The sequence below is a fragment of the Lemur catta genome, chromosome 3, assembly GCF_020740605.2.
Source record: "Lemur catta isolate mLemCat1 chromosome 3, mLemCat1.pri, whole genome shotgun sequence".
NCBI classification, from domain to species: domain Eukaryota; kingdom Metazoa; phylum Chordata; class Mammalia; order Primates; family Lemuridae; genus Lemur; species Lemur catta.
Window position 1 is genome coordinate 76,242,693 of NC_059130.1, and position 18,877 is coordinate 76,261,569.

The 18,877-nt window shown below is 37.0% G+C and overlaps 1 protein-coding gene across 3 annotated transcripts in view; it reads right to left on the bottom strand.

The window, feature by feature from the left end:
- LEPR (leptin receptor) overlaps positions 1-18,877 on the bottom strand; it is a 96,601-nt gene that overhangs the window by 18,350 nt on the left and 59,374 nt on the right. For all 3 annotated transcript variants that reach the window (XM_045547820.1, XM_045547818.1, XM_045547819.1), the window contains exons 8-14: positions 14,263-14,553; positions 13,985-14,102; positions 11,469-11,668; positions 8,711-8,859; positions 7,544-7,703; positions 7,344-7,426; positions 930-1,146 (exon numbers count right to left, since the gene is read on the bottom strand). In XM_045547820.1, the coding sequence (XP_045403776.1) occupies positions 930-1,146; positions 7,344-7,426; positions 7,544-7,703; positions 8,711-8,859; positions 11,469-11,668; positions 13,985-14,102; positions 14,263-14,553 (1,218 nt within the window). The remainder of the gene's footprint in view (positions 1-929; positions 1,147-7,343; positions 7,427-7,543; positions 7,704-8,710; positions 8,860-11,468; positions 11,669-13,984; positions 14,103-14,262; positions 14,554-18,877) is intronic.

Sequence of the window (18,877 nt, forward strand, 5' to 3'; positions counted from 1 at the left end):
TCACACTGGAATTCCCACCACGTAGCACACTGCAGCACTCAACAAATATTTCTAGAATGTATTTATTGAAAAAATTGTAAGTGCAAGACATTGTGCTAGATGCTATGAATTTACAAGAAGCTCACACTATAAATACAAAAGTAATCATAATATAAGGCAGACATAAAATACCTTAATAAAGGTAGAAAGTGCTCTGAGATTTAAAGAAGGGATAGAACATATTCAATTAAAGCAATAAGGAAAGACTTCATGGAGGACATAACACTTGGAAAGACCTTTATATATTGGTAAAGATATAGAAAATTTCTGTTTTCTATTAAAAATTTATACTTTGAATATATAATCTAGATTAGAAACTCCTATGGAAAGTGGTTCTCAATTCTCTGATTAATCAAATATATCAACATTAATGCAGGAGAGTTCACCATTCCCATTAAATGAAGTCCACAGTAATTTTTAAGTCTCAGCAATTAAACTGCATCCATATAACATGTCATATTATTACTATTATGTATAGTATTTTACATATATAATATTGTATATATACTTATTTTCACAAATTTATTTAAATACTCACAGACATTTTATTTATACATACATACATATATGTAGAGAGACAGATGTTGACTCACAACCTCCATTGGCCCAACTCTAATACATCGATTTAAGCATTAGATTTATTAGAATATTCTCATTTATTGTAACACTGTTTCAACGATGTTCTACCACTTGAATTCAAGGACTGTATTACATAATCAGTACACAAGGTATTTTGTTATTTTTCAGACAAAGAAGAGATGAATGGTGAAAGAGAGACTTTCAAATGCAGACAATTGCAGGCTGCTTGGAAGATAATTTAGAATGGGAAGAGTTTACAAAGGTTGAATATTAAAAGGGGCAATGGATTATTACTTTGTACATCTTCTTACCTTTGCTCATAGGCCATGAGAAGGTTAAATTAAAATTTGCAAAAGAAGCACCAATTGAATTGATGGCCAGAACTGTAACCGTATGTGCTTGTTCTGTCCACAGGAAAGTGAATTTAGTGTGATTTCCCACATCTTCTGACCATGTTCCATTGCGGGAAGTATAATGGCTTATTACATATCTCCTCACACTGCACAATGAGTCATTTTTCATCAGGGGCTGTAGTAAACATAAAAATTGATTAATTTAAGGACTGCAGGGCTTTTTATACCAACCAAGCTCATGGAATTCTTATTGTACATTTCTCATCAGGAGGCAAGGATCATATCAGGACAGGCACTCCATATCATGAGGCTGGGGACTGGGAGTGGGAAGGTGGGGGTGGGGCAGGATAGAGGCTGCCTCTGCCACAGTCTCCATGAAGATGTCTGGGTGGTTATGAAGCACAGGAAACTTATTTTTCCCTTTTTGGGGTTTTCCTTAAGACCCAGAGAATAAATCACTTGAAGATAATAAATTAAGGATATAATTAGGACACTCTTCTATCAAGCAATTTCACTGTAATTTTAGAGAAAAAGACTGACAAGGAATAGTTCGCTTATCTAAAAAGCAAACAAGGAATAACCCTCAGATTATGTAAAGCCATGACAAGAGCTGAGAAGATGTTAATCATCACTTATACTAATCCTAGCAAGACGTGTCATTCGTTTTCCCTTCCTCTGATTATTTAAAATGAATAGGAAGAGTTTGCAAAGATTAACAAGTGACAGAAGCTATCAGAACAGTGTTTATGGCACTCCAGAATTTCTGATCTATAGTTTAAAAAAATTATACCAACCATTGGAGATTCTGATATAAAATACACATGTAGTTCAATTCTATTCTTCCATTCTGAAGAGTCTAACAAATACCCTACTTCCCCAATCACCTTCACCTGTTGCAGGTAAGACTAAATACTGTCAACCCCCTATAAATCCCATAGACAGCTGGACTATATACCATAGACTAGAATAGTGCATCTCAATTTTTTTTTGCAATGGATATGGCTCTAATTTAGAAATGGCAGAGAAAAATAAACACATATACAAGTATCATTGCAGAGCTCGGAATCATCTGGGTAGGTTGGGAGTAAGATTTTAGCAAATGCTGTAAGAAAGAAATGCCTCAAAAGTCATGCAAATTTTGCATTTTATTTGAAAAATCCATGTCAGTTTTAATATACAAATATTTTTTATAACCACAAAGTAAAAGTAATGTTAAACTTCCTTACTTTCTGATACTGCAAGATGTTCCAAACTCATCTTGTATATTTCCTGCCCCAGTCCTAAAATTAGCCACTTTTCCCAATAGCCCTGGTTGCTTTATTGCATGATGGTATTAGAAACAAATCCGGACACCCACCCGACTACTGGGTGTTATTACTTTTAGGCTCTCTTAGCTTACAAATCAAGGAAATGTGCATGCATAATAACCCAGAATCCGTCTATACATATATTGAGCTAAATACAGGTTTATACTGATGTCTCCAACTCTAACTCATTGCAACATAGATCATTTCGTTACTTGTCTGTAACTTCCTGATGCAACAATGAGAACATGCCACCATGTCCAGCTAATTTTTTTTTTATTTTTTGTAGAGATAGGGCTGGTCTCAAACCCCTGGCCTCAAGCAATCCTCCTGTCCCCTAAAGTGCTAGGATTATAGGATTGAGTCACCGTGCTCAGCCCTAGTTTCACTTTTGAAAGATATTTTGGTTGCTTCCAGTTTGGAGTGATTATGAATAAAGCTGCTTGAACATTCATGTGCAACTTACGTGAACATAAGTTTTCAAATCAGCTGAGTAAATACCTACGAGCACAATTCTGCATCATACGATAAGGCTACTTTTAACTTTGTAAGAAGCTACCAAACTCTTCCAAAGTGGCTGTGCCATTTTGCATTTCCACCAGCAATGAATAAAAGTTCTTGTTATCCTGCATCATCACCAGCAATTTGTATTGTCAGTTTTTTGGATTTTAGCCATTCTGGTAAGTGTGGAGTGATATCTCATTTTAATTTGAAACTCCTTAGTGACAAATGATGTCGAACATCTTTTAATATTCTTATTTACCTCCTGTATATCTACTTTGGTTAGGTCTCTATTCAGACATTTGGCCCATTTTTAATTATATTATTTGCCTACTGTTGCATTTTAAGAGTTCTTTGTGTAATTTGGTTCTAAGTCCTTTATTAAATATACATTTTGCAAATGTTTTCATCCAGTTTGTGCCTTAGCTTGAGACTATACACATTTCCAAAGTTTTAATTCTCTTAACAGTCTTTCCCAGATCGCAAGTTTCTAATTTTAATCAAGTCCAATTTAGCAGTACTCAAAAATTAAAGGGAAAAAAACTCCACAACGATGGGGCCATGTCAAAATGACACGAGTCATTAAGAGAGCACACAATGACTGACGCAGGAACAATTTGAGCAACAAAATAAAGTAGCATTGGGTTATGACACAAAGTATAGAATAAAATATTCATTGTCCATACTGTATGAATAAATAAATAAAGGTGGGAGAAGAATTCTAAAGAATGTATATATATCTTCCACCCTCAGGTAGGTGGACCGTAACTTCCACTCTGTAAGCATGAGCTGCATATAGGGCCTTCATTTCAAAAAGTAAAGTGTGGAAAGGGAAAAAAGAGTAACTGTCCAGTGGGCAAGAAGACAAATACTACCTCAGCCAGGTAGGCAAGGTCAACATCAACTATGTTAAGTCATGTTGGTAGCATGTAGCCTTAGTATGATGTGATGAAATGGCACTTTATATCTATGGTCCTCCTCCCCCAAACCCATAACCCTAATCTAATCATGAGAAAACATCAGACAAACCCATCTGACAGAGATTCTACCAAATACCTGACCAGTACTCCTCAAATGTGTCAAGTTCATCAAAAACAAAGAAGATCTAAGAAACTTTTACAGCCAGGAGGGGCATAAGGAGGCATGATCACTAAATGTAATGTGCTATCCTGGATGGGATCCTGGACCAGGAAAAGAACATTTCATAAAAACTAAGGAAATACGAATTTTAATAAATTATGGACTTTAGTTAATGATAATGTATCAATAATGGTTAATTATAATAATTGTAAAAATGTATCATACTAATGTAAGATGTTAATAACAGAGAAAACTGGGTGTGGGTGTACATGGGAATTCTCTGTACTATCTTTGCTATATTTTTGTAAATCAAAACTGCTCTAAAATAAAGTTTATTAAGAGATACTAGAGAAATGATGGTTTTGTTTGTTTTGTTTTGTTTTTTAAGTTCTATACTTATCCTGTGACCTTGTGGCTTATCCTTTACATACCCTGAGGCAAATCTTAACCCAGTTTGAGAAGCACAGGTTTGGAGAACTGTAATCATTGAACTATTTAACCTCACTTTAGGAAACCAAAACAAAACAATACAAAACAAAAAGAAATTTAATGAAAGACATTTCAGCTAACAACAGGCATTCAAGTTCCTATAAGGATGTTAGATTAGCAAGAGTGCTGTCCCCCTCCCACAAATCCACCCTAAAAGAACCCATAGCGCTTTGCTGACCAATATGACAGCCACTAGCCACTTAAAATTTTAAATTCAGTTCCGGAGCCACACTAGGCACATTTCAAGCGCTTAATATGGCTAGTGACTACCATATTGGACAATGCAGATACAAACCATTTCCAACATTACAGAAAGTTCTATTGGACAGGTTTGCTGAGGAAACAAGGAATCCATGATATAAGGAAAACACAAGAACTGTCTGGGAACAAAGACAATTGTTTTGTTGGAGTGGGAGGAGAAAGGGGGAGTAGCTGCAGCCTGGACCACAGGGCAGTTGGCTACAGCTACGAAAGGATGAATTAAAGCAAAAGAAATGCTATTTAAATTCTGCTCATGGCTGGCCCTACCCCTGCCTTGGGAACATCACTGCTGGTCTCTCACTGTAGATCTGGGAGGCAGTGTCCATGGAGATAAACAAAGAGGGAGAGAGAAAAATCTGTTGGGCAAGATTGGTGTTTCTTATTCAGCAGTGCCTCCTTCCTTTTTTTTTTTTTCTTTTTGTGAGGAAAAGCAGAAGTCTTTATTGATAAATAAGTTACTGTTAAATGAACACAGCAATGGTTTGCTGGGAAATAAAAACCCGAGCTGCATCTCAGTCTCTCTGTCCCCACCTCGGCTCTAGGCTTCCGCCCTCTTGCTAAGCACCTGGGATGCCGCGGCCTTAACGGGCTGCCCAGGCTTTCTTGGGCCCATGGGGGCCTCCGTCTTCGTGGGCAGGTGTGCAGGTGCCACCTTGGACCCACCACCCTTAGCAGGAAAAGCTGCCCTGGCGTTTGGTCCCTCCCCAGACCCCGGGGCAGCTGCCCCCTGAGGGGCCTTGGCCACCGTCTTCTTCCTGGTTGGGGGAGCAGCCCCAGTCTTGCCCTTGCTGGCTGTGGGTTTTGCACTCTTACTCTCAGATGTGATTTTCCTGTGGGCCTCCGCATCTCTTTGGCCGTTCCTACTGCCTTTGACCTTTGACTTTTTGCTGAGCCCGCTGGTATTGGAAGGGGCCCGTGTGGTATTGTCTGGCTTTGGGGGGCCTTCGTAGCCTCAACCAGTTTTGCCTCCATGTCCTTGGCCTTGTTGCCTTTCTTGGGGGCCTTCTGCTTGGCTGCACATGGTTTGGGAGGCGCCTTCCTCACCTCTCCAGGCTTCTCGGCTGCCTTTTCCACCTTGCCCAAGCTGGGAAGGCCCTTCTTTGCTGTGCTGGGTTTCTTGGGGACCTTCTCCTTGGCCTCCCCAGCTCCCCTGGGGGCCACCCAGGCAGCCGTCCTCCTGGGCCGGATTTTCCTCTTGTGCTTAAGAACTAACCTGAAGCTGCCGGTGGCCCCCTTGGCCTTGGAGTTGAGCGGCCTGGTGAGGAGGCCGCGACGCATGCCCGTGGCCAGGGCCTGCTTCAGCAGGTACTTGAAGCGGGTGACGTTCACCGTCGGGTACTTGTGCAGAATGTAGTGCTTGATGGCCACCACTGACATGCCCCGGCGCTGCTCCCCCGGCTGAAGCGCCTCCAACACCGTGTGCAGCGTCGCGGGGTTGCGGCTGCCCACTGGCCTGGCTTTTCAAACCCAGGAGACCCGGATGATCCTGCCATGGAAGTCCAGGAGGTCGAGGTTTCGCTGGTGATGCCCCCAGAAGAGATCATACAGGCAGCTGCAGCTGGCTAGCAGAGGCGTCTGTCTGTTTTTGTTTTTATTTCTAGCATAATGTCCTCTCCCAACCAATCATTGAACTAGAGGATCTCTTTCTGCTCTAACAAAACTCTATTAAACCTTGTCTGTGTTTAATTTCTCATCTCAACTTGTTTTCTTCCTCAGTTCAACAGCCCACTCAATCTCTTGGAGTATAGGCCCTGAAATCCCTGGGAAATGGAGACATCTATAAGGTTCTTGGAATACAAGAAATGTTTAATAAATGTCAATGTCAGATGTTATTAACTTTAATTTAGAAATCTTGAAAAAGAAAACAGTTTAGAAATTACATTGATTATAAAGCAAATAAAATTATGTAGTAATTGGATTTACAAACTAAATGAATACAAAGCCTTATATACCCCAATTCTTATATAGAGATTGATCTTAGATCAGGAAACCATTTTCAAACATGTGCTCATTCCGCCCCTTGGGGATTAAACTTAAATTTCACATTTGGAATGACAAAAACACTATTTTATTTCATGTGTGTATTCCCAAGTCAATCTTAAATTTGGTGTCTGCTTATCACATGTGGATGGTCCTAAAATAAAAGAAAAACCAAAAAAATGAAAACAAACAAAAAATTGGTATCTACTGAGCAAATAATCTAGTCACTTGGGATAGACATTAATTCATTTGGCAGAGAGAATGCTTTGAAAATTGCTAGGCTGAATATCCATCATTTATGGAAATATCTGTTGCTTATATGCCATCCTACAAATGGAATAATCTCATGTTTTAGATGCCCTTGGGATGTGTGGGGAAGGCCACATTTACATTGTTCAGGATTAAATGTGAATACTATTTTTGGACTAGAACAAACACTAGATATCATCTAGTTGAATCTTGCATTTATATAGATGAGGAAACTGAGGCCCAAAGAGTCTAAGTGACTTTGCCAAAATACTACAGACATACTGTACTATGTTAAACTGAGAAGAGAATTAAAATCTCCTAACTCCATGCCAATGCTCCAGCCACTAAACTAGAGCTTAGCTCTCTGCAATCACATCTCAAAAATGGAATAAAAACATGGAATTGCAGAGTTTTCTGGAGATTAATAATGACAGGATTATGAACAATGAAGTAAATTTTTTAAGAATATAAACATAAAATTTAAGAATAACATAAAAAGCAGGAATACCTTCCAAAGTAAGGTGACATTTCTCTCTTTTTTTGTAATATCTCCATTAATTATTCTCCAAAATTCAGGTCCTCTTATAGGAACTGCAAAATGACAAGGAACCCAAGTTGTACATATGTTTCTGGAAGGATTATTTTTTCAGCCATGTTTTGAAACACACTTATGCCTTTCAAAACACATTTACAAAAATCTCTGCAGACCTTTTATATCCATGACAACTGTGTAGGCTGGATTGCTCCAATTACTCCAATATCCCAGTCCATCCAGCCTCTTACAGCGCACCTGAACAGCATAGACTGTACACAGGTCTGGCACCGGAAGACTGGCAGATTTTGATTTTGCATCATACACCTCGTACATCTGTAAACATAAGTCAAAGCATCAGATTGATCATCACTAACACATATGTATACAAAGGGCCCTGAAGTACATTTTATTTTAAAACTTGAACACTATTTCAAAATTAACAGAACTGATTTTGCATTTTCTGGCTTCAGAAATAGTCACATTAGGCTTGGAGTGTCAAGAATTTTCTTATTCATCTTGTCATTTTCTTAATGATGACAAGATTTTAGACTGGTTCACATGCAACCTTGTTTCCCAAACACTGTTTTACCCTGCTAATAATCCTTGTCCGCTAATCCTCTACCCACAAAGACTTTTAACCTATTGGTTAGATAGGGCCTGCTATAAAGAATCTCTGATATTCAGTCTCCCTCAATAAGCAGCTAAACTGTCATGCTTGCTTTAGTTGATATCATTGTGATCTAAGGATATAATAAGGGTCCCTGATATTTCTAGGTCTTTGCAGGCTGCCATCACAAAACTGGTATGGAGAGTCATCACAGGCACTGTTGACATATGGAAATGATTCTGGTTGTTTGAAAAGCAGCTTCTCCAAAATACATTCTGATGAACGTATATGTACTGAAACCTATTAACAGATGTCAAGGAAAAAGAGTTCCTTGAGAAAATAATTTTGGGGACATGATAAAATAAAGTCACAAATTTTTCTTTAACGTGGGACCTCTTCAAACCTTTAATGTGTAAGACATACACCACGAATCTACACTAGGAAGACACACTGACACAGGGTTTACTAAACTTACTTAAGCACGTGATCCTTTTTCAAGGAACATTTTGTGAGACTGATGCTCTGCAAAACACATTTTGGGAACTGAAGGATTGCAGGAAATTTTGTTCCTTAAAAGGGTTAGACTGAAATAAATCTATGTAATGAAAATAGCTACAGAACACAGGCAGATGTACTTTTATGCCAATAAAATTAATCTGTACAATAAACCTCTTAAACATTATAAAAACAGCACTTAATGAGGAAGGCTGAAGAAATTTTTAAGTAAAGGTACCTTCCATTGTACTTCTTTTCCCCTTAAGCCATAGCGAATCTGGTACCGAAGGTTATTTTCTGGAAAGACTGGCTTTTCCCAAGATATTTTCAATAATCCAACGTTTACAGTAATTTCTGCTTTTACACTGGATGGAGGCAGTGGCTTCACTAGAAATGTAAAAAACAGTATCATGTAATGGTAATTTAAATAGTAATAATGCTTTAAAACATTGTTATATTTTTATGCCTTATATTTATAAAGCAATATCTATTTTTCAAAACTTTCTCATTCATTATCTCATTTGTTCCCCTATTAATTTATATGATACATTAAAAAAGGGATTATCTGTATTTTGCAAATGAAGAGGTTAGCTGAAAAAAAAGCAATACATTATCCATGTTACTCTGTAAGTTAATAGTAACACCAGATTAGACATTGAGCCATTGGCTCTGCATGCAAAAGATACCACACTGAACACAGAACAAGTATCAACAGCAAACTCCATTCTACATAGAACTTTAAAGGCAAAAAAATATTCACTGCATCAATTTCCACCTGTGTGAGTTTGGAACTCTTCTTCAGTTGTCTGTTATTAAGTATTTCTAGGTCAAGGGTAGAGATAGTCTCTCAAGTAAAGCCTTGGTTTTCTATAATCTGAGGAAAACAGGCTTTTAATACGCAGAAGTAGAAGCAAAGATGACCTGAATAAAGGCGGGTGAATTTTTTAAAACAGCTTTTTTAGTTACACACACACATACACACACACACACACACACACACACACACAGAGTCATAGAAATGCACAGAAAAAAAGTTATCTTTTTTGTTTTCTTAATATCTTTCTATTTGCTGCTTTGAGAACTAAAGTCAAAACTTTATCTTAGGCTTATATTCACTACATAAATTTTCTGCTTAATTTTTTACTTTGAGGGCCACTCGTTCTAAGAATAATAAAAGGCAATATGGAAATTTGACATATTAGACACTAAAAGCCTGAAAGCCCAAGCACAACAGAGAGCTTCTGAAGCTCCTAACTTTGTCATGACTCCAAGCATCAACTTTACAATGCAGAATTATACCTACATAGTCATGTCTTGATTATCTGCACTAACAGCAGAAGATTTCATGTAGAGGACATACATCAGGTGATATGCCAAACCAGTTGTTAAAAAATTTCAGCACTTCCATACCAACTGGTAAAGAGCTACTCCCCTGAGGAACGTCTCCTCCAGAACCAGTGCACATTGAATCCACACCACCCCTGCCCAGAACTCAGCACCTAAAAGCTTAATGCCCAGTAGTACATCAGTGGCCTCCAGGACTGTGGCTGCAATGCCTCTCTTCACCCCTGGCAGTGGACAATCCAAAGTGAGAGATGGCCCTCAGCTGAAATGCACAGGAAACAACAGAAGTAGCAAAAAAGAAGTCAAAGCGCTAATGGTATAAAACCAACCAAACCAACCAAATCAAACGAAACAACAACAAAAAGAAAACACTAAATAATCCAAACCATAACTACTGACAAATATAGACACTCTGTGTAGGAAAAATTAAGAGAGAACCTCCCTAAAGGTTCTTGGGTCTACCTTATCAATCTGCTTATTTCCTCATGTTTTATAACTCTTAATATTGTTATGATTCATAGGGAAAACATAATAAATACCTAGATTGGCACAATATGGGTGTTTGTTATCATTCTCTCTCTGCAAATCTCACTTGCCAAAAACCAACACTATGTAAATATGTGGTCTACCATTTGTACAGTATTTTTTCTATCATTTTTAAGCAATCAACAATAATACTTTAGACTGCTGATAGCAAAACTACCTGAACTTTTTCCTTAGTGTACGGTTTGTCATGATTATTCAATTATTCATAGACCAAAAAGGCATTCTTTACCAACTTGGAAAGATGATATATACTGTATTTCATCTCTTGAAAAGAGAATTTCTTCTTAGAAAAGGAAGTATCAATGTTTGAGAGACCATAAGAGATTAAATCTGTGGCTGTACTTGACTGAATTTTATGGATATATACAACTTTACCCTATAGTTAAGAAAATAAAGTTTTAATTCAAATGTGTATTAATTAATTGAAAAATGATTCAAATACTGATTTTTGACATAGCTTCCCAACAAAATAGTATACAGCACCAAAAGATATTCTTTCATTTCTGTTGCACAATCATAAGTGAGTCATTTCTTAAAGATTTCACAATGATATTGGAAGGATTCTAAGGGCTTTCTTAGTATCTTTGAAATCAAATTATCTTTTGAAAAGAATGTTTTAAATATCATGATGGATATCATCATCCTGGTCTATTTTCTCCACTTCAATTTAGTTTTTTGAATGCTTCTATACCTTCCCCAGCATAACAAATTAAAACCTTGGTTTAGGACTATTCAGATTACCAAGACTCTCAGAATACCCAAATTAAACTTTTAGATTAAAATACCAGATGTTTTCACAAGTCCACTGGGGAAAAAAATAGAAAACAATGCATTATTTAGAAAAACATTACTAAAATTCATTCACAGTGACCCATGTGACTTATCAAATAGTGTGCTGAAAATATTCTATTGCTGAAAAAGTATGCTATAAACAATTTTAAATGAATTCAAAACTGCAAAACTTCCCAAGGCTGATTATCCTCTCAATTCCACTGTAAACCAGAACGATTTTTTTTTTCAAAATGTGGTATGATCAGAAAATGGCAACATACATTAACCCTGAATCAATCTGCTTCAAATCTGCTAATAAAAACAGTTTTACATACCCACGGAATCAGGGAGGACACATGTTGGTGGAGAATCAAGTGAACCTAAAGAGTGATTGATCCTAATCCACATTGTATAGCCGGATAATAGGAAGATTGGCTGAAAAATGCATTCATAAAAACCATCCCTCTGCAAATGGCAATCTTTGGGTTCAGATATGGGATGAATAGATGGAATATCAGAACAGTAAAGGCTGCTCCTTAAAAGATACAAAAATAGTCAATTATTATACAACATTGATAAAAGCAGTAAGAAAATATCCAAGAATTCTGATTTGTTATTTAAAAGAGAGAGAGTCTTACTCCATCTAAAAATAGATGTTCTTATTAGAAAGACATTCTTAAATTCCCATCTATATCCCAATCTTAAGTTTTTCCATAGAAACTGACAGTAACTCATTAAGTATTTCATTAGATACCACGTGGGGATATAAACGAAATTAAATACTCTAGGAGAGAGATAATGATCCAGTTAGAGATAGAACCTACAATACTTTGAAAGTTAAACTAATGTTATATATTAGTGATATAATATTAAAAGTATAGATCAAAAGTAGTAACAGGGCATTCCTGGAATGGGAAGGAAGACAAATTCCTCACACTTTAAATAGAAGATTAAATTCCAACACAAACTGAGACTGTAATTGACAGTAAACTAAAGGTTAGTGGACAATCCCTTAATATTTTCTAGTTCATATTAATATAAATTAAAATAATACTAATCCCAAACATGTATATGAATTATACAATCAAGTATATTACTCATTTTCCCAGAGGAGAAAATTAAGAAAAAAATTTTATAAATGAGTCCTAACCAACACTTCACCTCAGAACACATAAAGCAGCTCTCCTTTTCTTTGAAGTGGCTCTTCTGCCACTATTGGCTCTGAATACAGTATATAAGTGGCTAAAGTAGCAATTACTCTTCCCATAGAGATGGAAGTGAGGAGGTTAGAAGGAGATAAAAAATCTGTATTCTTCTCCCATTTTCCATTTTTCGTAACACTTCTTTTTCTTAGGTCCTCAGAATTACAATACATGTGTGTGTGTGTGTGTGTGTGTGTGTGTGTGTGTGTGCGTGTGTGACTAAGTGGTGGCGAGTGGGCAAAAATGACAATGAGGGATGGGGGTCGTCTGCATGTATAAGATAAGAACAGTGTAGAAGCACAGTTACAGTCCACTGGAATCCAAAGGCCACATCATTATCATCATGACAGCAATAAGCATTTGTTGAATGTTTACTAAGAGTAATTACATCATTTAATTATAATTCAGTGAAATATGTCACGAATTCTCACAGGAACCCTGTAAGTCCTATTAGTCTCTCCATTTCACACACAAGGACATTGAGGCCTGGGGAAGGTAAGAGACGCACCCAAGTATATGCAGTTAGTTTCACAGTTACTCTGTAAACGTTACTAAAGATAAATGAAGCGTGGGATTTATATGATAGGCTTCCACAAACACCTTTTTTAACATGAAAACACCACGGAAAGAACATAAAGACGGATTATAAAAGTAAAATGTCATACCATGAACACTGATTTTAAAATACTCAGGTCAGGTAGGATGAAGGCAGCTCTTATTCCCACTGAAGAAATGTAATAATTGCCACATTTTTTCTAATACTACATAAGAATAAACTAACAGCATTAGGAATAGAATTCAGATCACAGTATTTGAGGGAGAAAATTTATTTTTTCAGTTGGAAAACTTAGATTTTGAGAATAAATCAGGATATTATGCAAATTAAGTCTCTAATACAAATAAAAATACAAATTTGCAACAGTGTTTAAGAGCAGTACACATGTCTGAAAACTACTACGCTATATTTTAAAAATAAAAATGTATCTATCTTCTAATCTTCTAATGTATCTATCTATCTATCTTCTGATATCATTTTAAATAAAATGCTTTGTAGCAAGACAGGGGATTTTATAAGAAGATGATGTCCTGAATTCTTTTTAAAACAGGAAAGAATAAAAAAAAAACAGGAACAAATTGCTTCTTATTAGAACACATTATCCTCTGTTAATTATTAAGTGTTTATTTCACAAACAACCTCACCTAGTTCTAAGAACTATTCACATTGTCTTTTAAATCTTTGTTTCTACCTGTAAGTTTTTTCCAAAACATTATTCTTTAGCCAAACGATGTTAAACTTTTATAATCCTCCACGTTCTCCATTAGTCAATTCTCTAAGTCAAATTAAAATGTATTTAAACTAATTTTTCTTGTATTTCATTCAAAAGTTAAAGTGCAATTATATGGAACTGATTGTCAGAAAAGATAATTTGAAGTAAAAACAAATTACAATTTTTTTTACCTCAGATGTGAATGCTTTTTAAAAATCACCAATTCATATTATCCCTCAAAAATTCTCCAGTTAATTGTACCCTACCTTCCTCTTTCAGGAAGACAATAATCTACAAGACTACTATTATGGTGATATTTCTATAGAAAATTTTTATCTCACCATACCCACAGAAAACCAAAACAGCAAAAATAATACATACCTATGATATCTCAATTGCAAAGTGCTTCCCACAAGTGATTGGATCGTGTTGGTGGACCATCTACAAGTCATTTTAGTTAAGTACCCATCAGTTTCACAGGATATTTTGATATTGACATCTATTTAAAACACATTAAAATATTAATATAAAGCCAAAACACCAAAAAATGTTAATGAAAAAAATTTTCCTTACATCTTCAATGGGACTCTAATATAGGGAGGGTCCATAATGAAAATTTAATTTGTGGAACAAAATGAACAAAACCTCAGTATTCTTACCAATCACATATAATTCAGCATAACGGTGATGGCATTCATGTTCATTGCAGCAGTACACTGCATCATAGGTAAATTTTCCTCGAGGTTTGGTTGCATTCAAATTGGGAAAGGTAACTTTGCTGATATGGTCACTCACAACATTATACTGGCTTTGAGAAATTTTCTCAGCTAAGTTCATCCACCAAACAATCTTTTTTGAGGAAACAATCTTGTTTTCATTTTTATAGATGCAGTGAAAAGAAACGTTAGATCCAACACTTGTCAGAATTTTAGGTGGAAAGTATATGACATCTGCAAAGAGAGAAGAAAGGTAGACTATCAGATGAAAACACAAAACATCATGTAAGCAACTTACATGGTCAAAAAGATTCACAACACATTCCAGAGATACACTGCCCAAACTGAAATGAGGGTACTAAGAGACTAAAAAGTCTGTAATTGCCTGTTTGTGTACAGTTATTTGGTGTCCCAAGTACTCCCATTCTGAAGTGAATTACACTTCCATGAATGTCTTCGCTGTCTTCTAAACACAGAGGCTTTTTCATCATAAAATGTTTTAGCCAGTAACCGCCACTTGCTAACTGATAGCCAGGAAATTAACTAAAATGAAATACAGTTTAATTCCATGATGACATGTTTCCCACCAGACCCTCCTTTGAAAATCAGTGAAACTTAGGGCAAGCTCTTAAAACAGATCACTATGAGGCAAAATTCTGAAGTAAAAATGATTGCTGCTATTGCTCTGTTTTGATATATGAAAATTTCAATTACGCAGATAAAGTAATAAAATAAAGTATAAGTTAAAAATAGTTAGGAGATATAATATGAACAATGCACCAATATAAAAGCAGAGAAAATTGTAAATGCTGGTCTATAATATCATTTTGATTTATTTAATGTCAGTATCCTGTGGTTGAGGACAAGGGGAACCCACATTTTTCGTAAACATGATTTTTTAATGTCTAAACACTATTATTTCATACTATTTTTTCAGTTCTCTATTGTTGGAAACTTAGTTTGCCTATTATTTTCAGTGACAAACAAGAAAAAAGTAAATGATGATTTACATAGGAAGAAATTATTTCCACCATAGTGCATTACAAAATTATCAGTACATTTCAATACTACAATATAAGGTAAATCATTTTCTGCTGATAGAATATTAACATCTATTTTCACATGGATCTCTGCATTACCCTAAAAAATACAAAAAGAAACTTAATTGGTTTTCATTGTTTGTTTCCTTTATTCTGCAATAATATGCTAAATATCAATGTCTTCATATTTACAATCCGTACAAGACGTTTATGTTTGGTATGTCTATAGTCATATGGAAGCAGGAAAAAACTTAGTAGCGTGTAATTACTGGACAGAAGCCAGACAATTAGATTTATGGACATGACTGAGTGTAATCCTAGCCCTGGGTGGCACTCAAGCTTCGCTTGTACATTCCTTACAATTCCTTGCAAGTACCTAGCACAGACCTGAGAGACCATTAAACAAGCTTCAGCATGCTCCACAATCACATTACTGAACTGCCTCAAAAGTCTCAGGACAATTCTTATTAAAAAAAAAAAATACAAATGAACTTTCATGAATTAAGTTGAAGCTTTTCATTTTAAAGATGATTAAAAAAAGAATTCAAAGCAATTCACTTTGAGATCCAATGCATATAGTAAGGCTTAATTGAGAAATAAGATTAAAGCCATAGAATTTTGGCATGATTAGACACTAAAATATTAGCTTAAAAATAAGTAAAACAAGTTAATAAAAACCTGAAAAATCTGTGAAATTTACATTAAACAAATTTATTAAAATTGATACAAAAAGGGAGGCGCCAAGACAGCAGACTAGAAGCAGCCTGCATGCAGTTCTCAGGGAGAGGATGGAAAGTGGCGAGTAGATATTCCTCTTTGGATGGATTGTCTAAGAGACAGCACTGGGAATCAACAAAGACGGGATGGAGGCTACCTGAAGTGAAGGATGGAGAAGTGGGCAAACCTGCTTGAGAGGATTGGAGGTACATAGGGAAGGCACCTGCACCTGGGGAAGGGACAAGGGCTCCACACTTCCCCTGTGGACATTGCAATCAGAGCTGTGAGAGGGCTGCTCCACCATAGCAGGCCACCAGACTGACAGGGAGCTGACTGCAGACTGCAATAGCAGCGCTCCAGAAGGGAAGGTACAGCAGGGTCCTACCGGCTTATCTGTGGATACAGTATCTCATGCCATTTTGAGGGCCCAGAGCCCTGTATCTACCTGGGAGTCAGATCCGTTGCTGATCCCTCCTCATTGTCCATGCCAGGTTGGGGAGGGAGCAGAGTGGCCAAGTGATCTCATGCATCCCACGGGCAGGTGCTGCACACCCCCACAGATGCTGGGGCACCCAAGCAGAGTGGGTGCCCACAGATCTGTTGCCCACTCCCCCTGACTGGGCAATCCCATCCAGACTCAGCTGCTACAGGGACCCGGATGGAGAGAGAGCTCATGTCCCTGGGCACCAGCCACTGCTGTCTGAGTGGTGTAGCTACAGCTTCAAAGTCCTGGGTAACGCCACTGCCATAATTGCCTGGGTTACACCACCGATGGTCCTGGGCAGGGTGAATGCTCATGCTGCCATGTGCTGACCCCCCACTGCCAGCAATGGACCTGAGTGGGGTGAGTGCTCACACTGCTGCTCACCGACAAATGTTGCCCCTAGACCTGGGAAAGAACACTCACTCTACCACTGACAGACCTGGGATGGCCATGCTCACAACACGGGTGCCTATCATGGCTGACCACCATGACAACCACAAAGGAACAAGGAGATACAGGAAAGCAGCACTGTTAAAGGCTTAGAGTGCATCCACCTCTCTCCTGTCTGGTCAATCTTCCAGAGTAGGACTCAAGTGTGACATCCAAGGACCTCTCCTTCTCATTGCTGAACCACAGAGTTCCCACCAGAGGAGAACAGGTGTACCACAAGGCCATCTACCTTGAGCTGAGAGAAGAGGCTTCAGATTAGAAGGAACCAGCAAAAGAACTCTGGCAACATGAAAAAACACGCTGTATTGACACCACCAAAGGATCACAATAGTTCTCCAACAATGGAGCCCAACCAAAAGGAAATTGTTGAAATGTCAGATATGGAATTCAGAATATGGATGGCAAGTAAGATCTTATGGGATTGAAGAGAAAGTTGAAAACCAACACAAAGAAATGGAAAAAAAATTCAAGACATGAATGAAAAATTCACTAAAGAGATGGATAATATAAGAAAAAATATAACAGAACTTCTAGAAATTAAAGATTCATTTAGGGAATTTCAAAATACAGTAGAAAGTCGTAACAACAGACTAGACCAAGCAGAGGAAAGAATGTCAGAGCTCAAAAACAAGGCTTTTGAATTAACCCAGTCAGTCAAATATGTAGGGAAAAAATCAAGAAGAATGAACAATCTCCCTGAGAAATATGGAACTATGTAAAGCAAATGAATATGAGACTCATAGGAATCTCTGAGGGGGAAGAAGAAAAAGTAAAAGCATGGAAAACTTATTTGAATAATTGAGGAAAACTTCCATGGTATCATTAGAGATTTAGACGTCCATATATAAGAAGAAGGTCATCAAACACCTGGAAGATTCATGGCAAATAGGACATCACCAAAGCACATAGTTATCAGTCTGGCCAAAGTCAAAGTGAAGGAGAAAATTCTACAAGCTGCAAGACAAAAGCAACAAGTTACTTATAAAGAAAAACCTGTCAGACTAATGGCAGACTGCTCATCAGAAATCTTACAGGCTAAAAGGGATTGGGGTCCCATTTTTAGTCTTATTAAACAGAATAACTGCCAGCCAAGAACTGTGTTGTGTAAAATTAAGTTTCATAAAGGAAAGAGAAATAAACTCTTTCCCAGACAAGCAAATACTGAGGGAATTTGGGACCACTAGACCTGCCCTGCAGGAAAATGCTTCAAAGTGTTCTATACATGGAACAGAACAATCAATACTCACCAGTGTAAAAAAAAAAAAAATGAAAGTTAAAGCCCATAGCTCTTATAAAACAGTAACACAAGGGAGAACACACAGCACCTAGGTAACAATCAACATGATGAACAGAGCAGTATCTCAGATATCAATACTAACATTCAACATAAATGGTCTTAATGCTCCACTTAAAAGATATACATTGGTGGAATGAATGAGAAAACACAGCCCAATCCATGCTGTCTCCAAGAAAACCATCTAAATCACAAGGATTCTCACAGACTCCAGGTAAAAGGATGGAAAAAAAATATTCCATGCAAATGGAAACCAAAAGCTAGCAGGAATGGCTACTTTCATATCAGATAAAATAGAATTTAATAATAGTAAAAAAAAAGACAAAGAAAGTCATTATATAATATAAAGAGAAAGGGAGCAATTCAGAAAGAAGATATAACAATCCTAAATATATATGCACCTGACATGGGAGCTCCCAGATTCATAAAAAATGATTCTGCTACATACATCTAAGCAAAGACGTACACAGCAGCATCATAATAGCCAGGGACTTCAACATTCTACTGACAGAACTAGACAGATCATCAAGGCAGAATGAAAAAGGAAACAATGAACTTAAATGGGACTCTAGA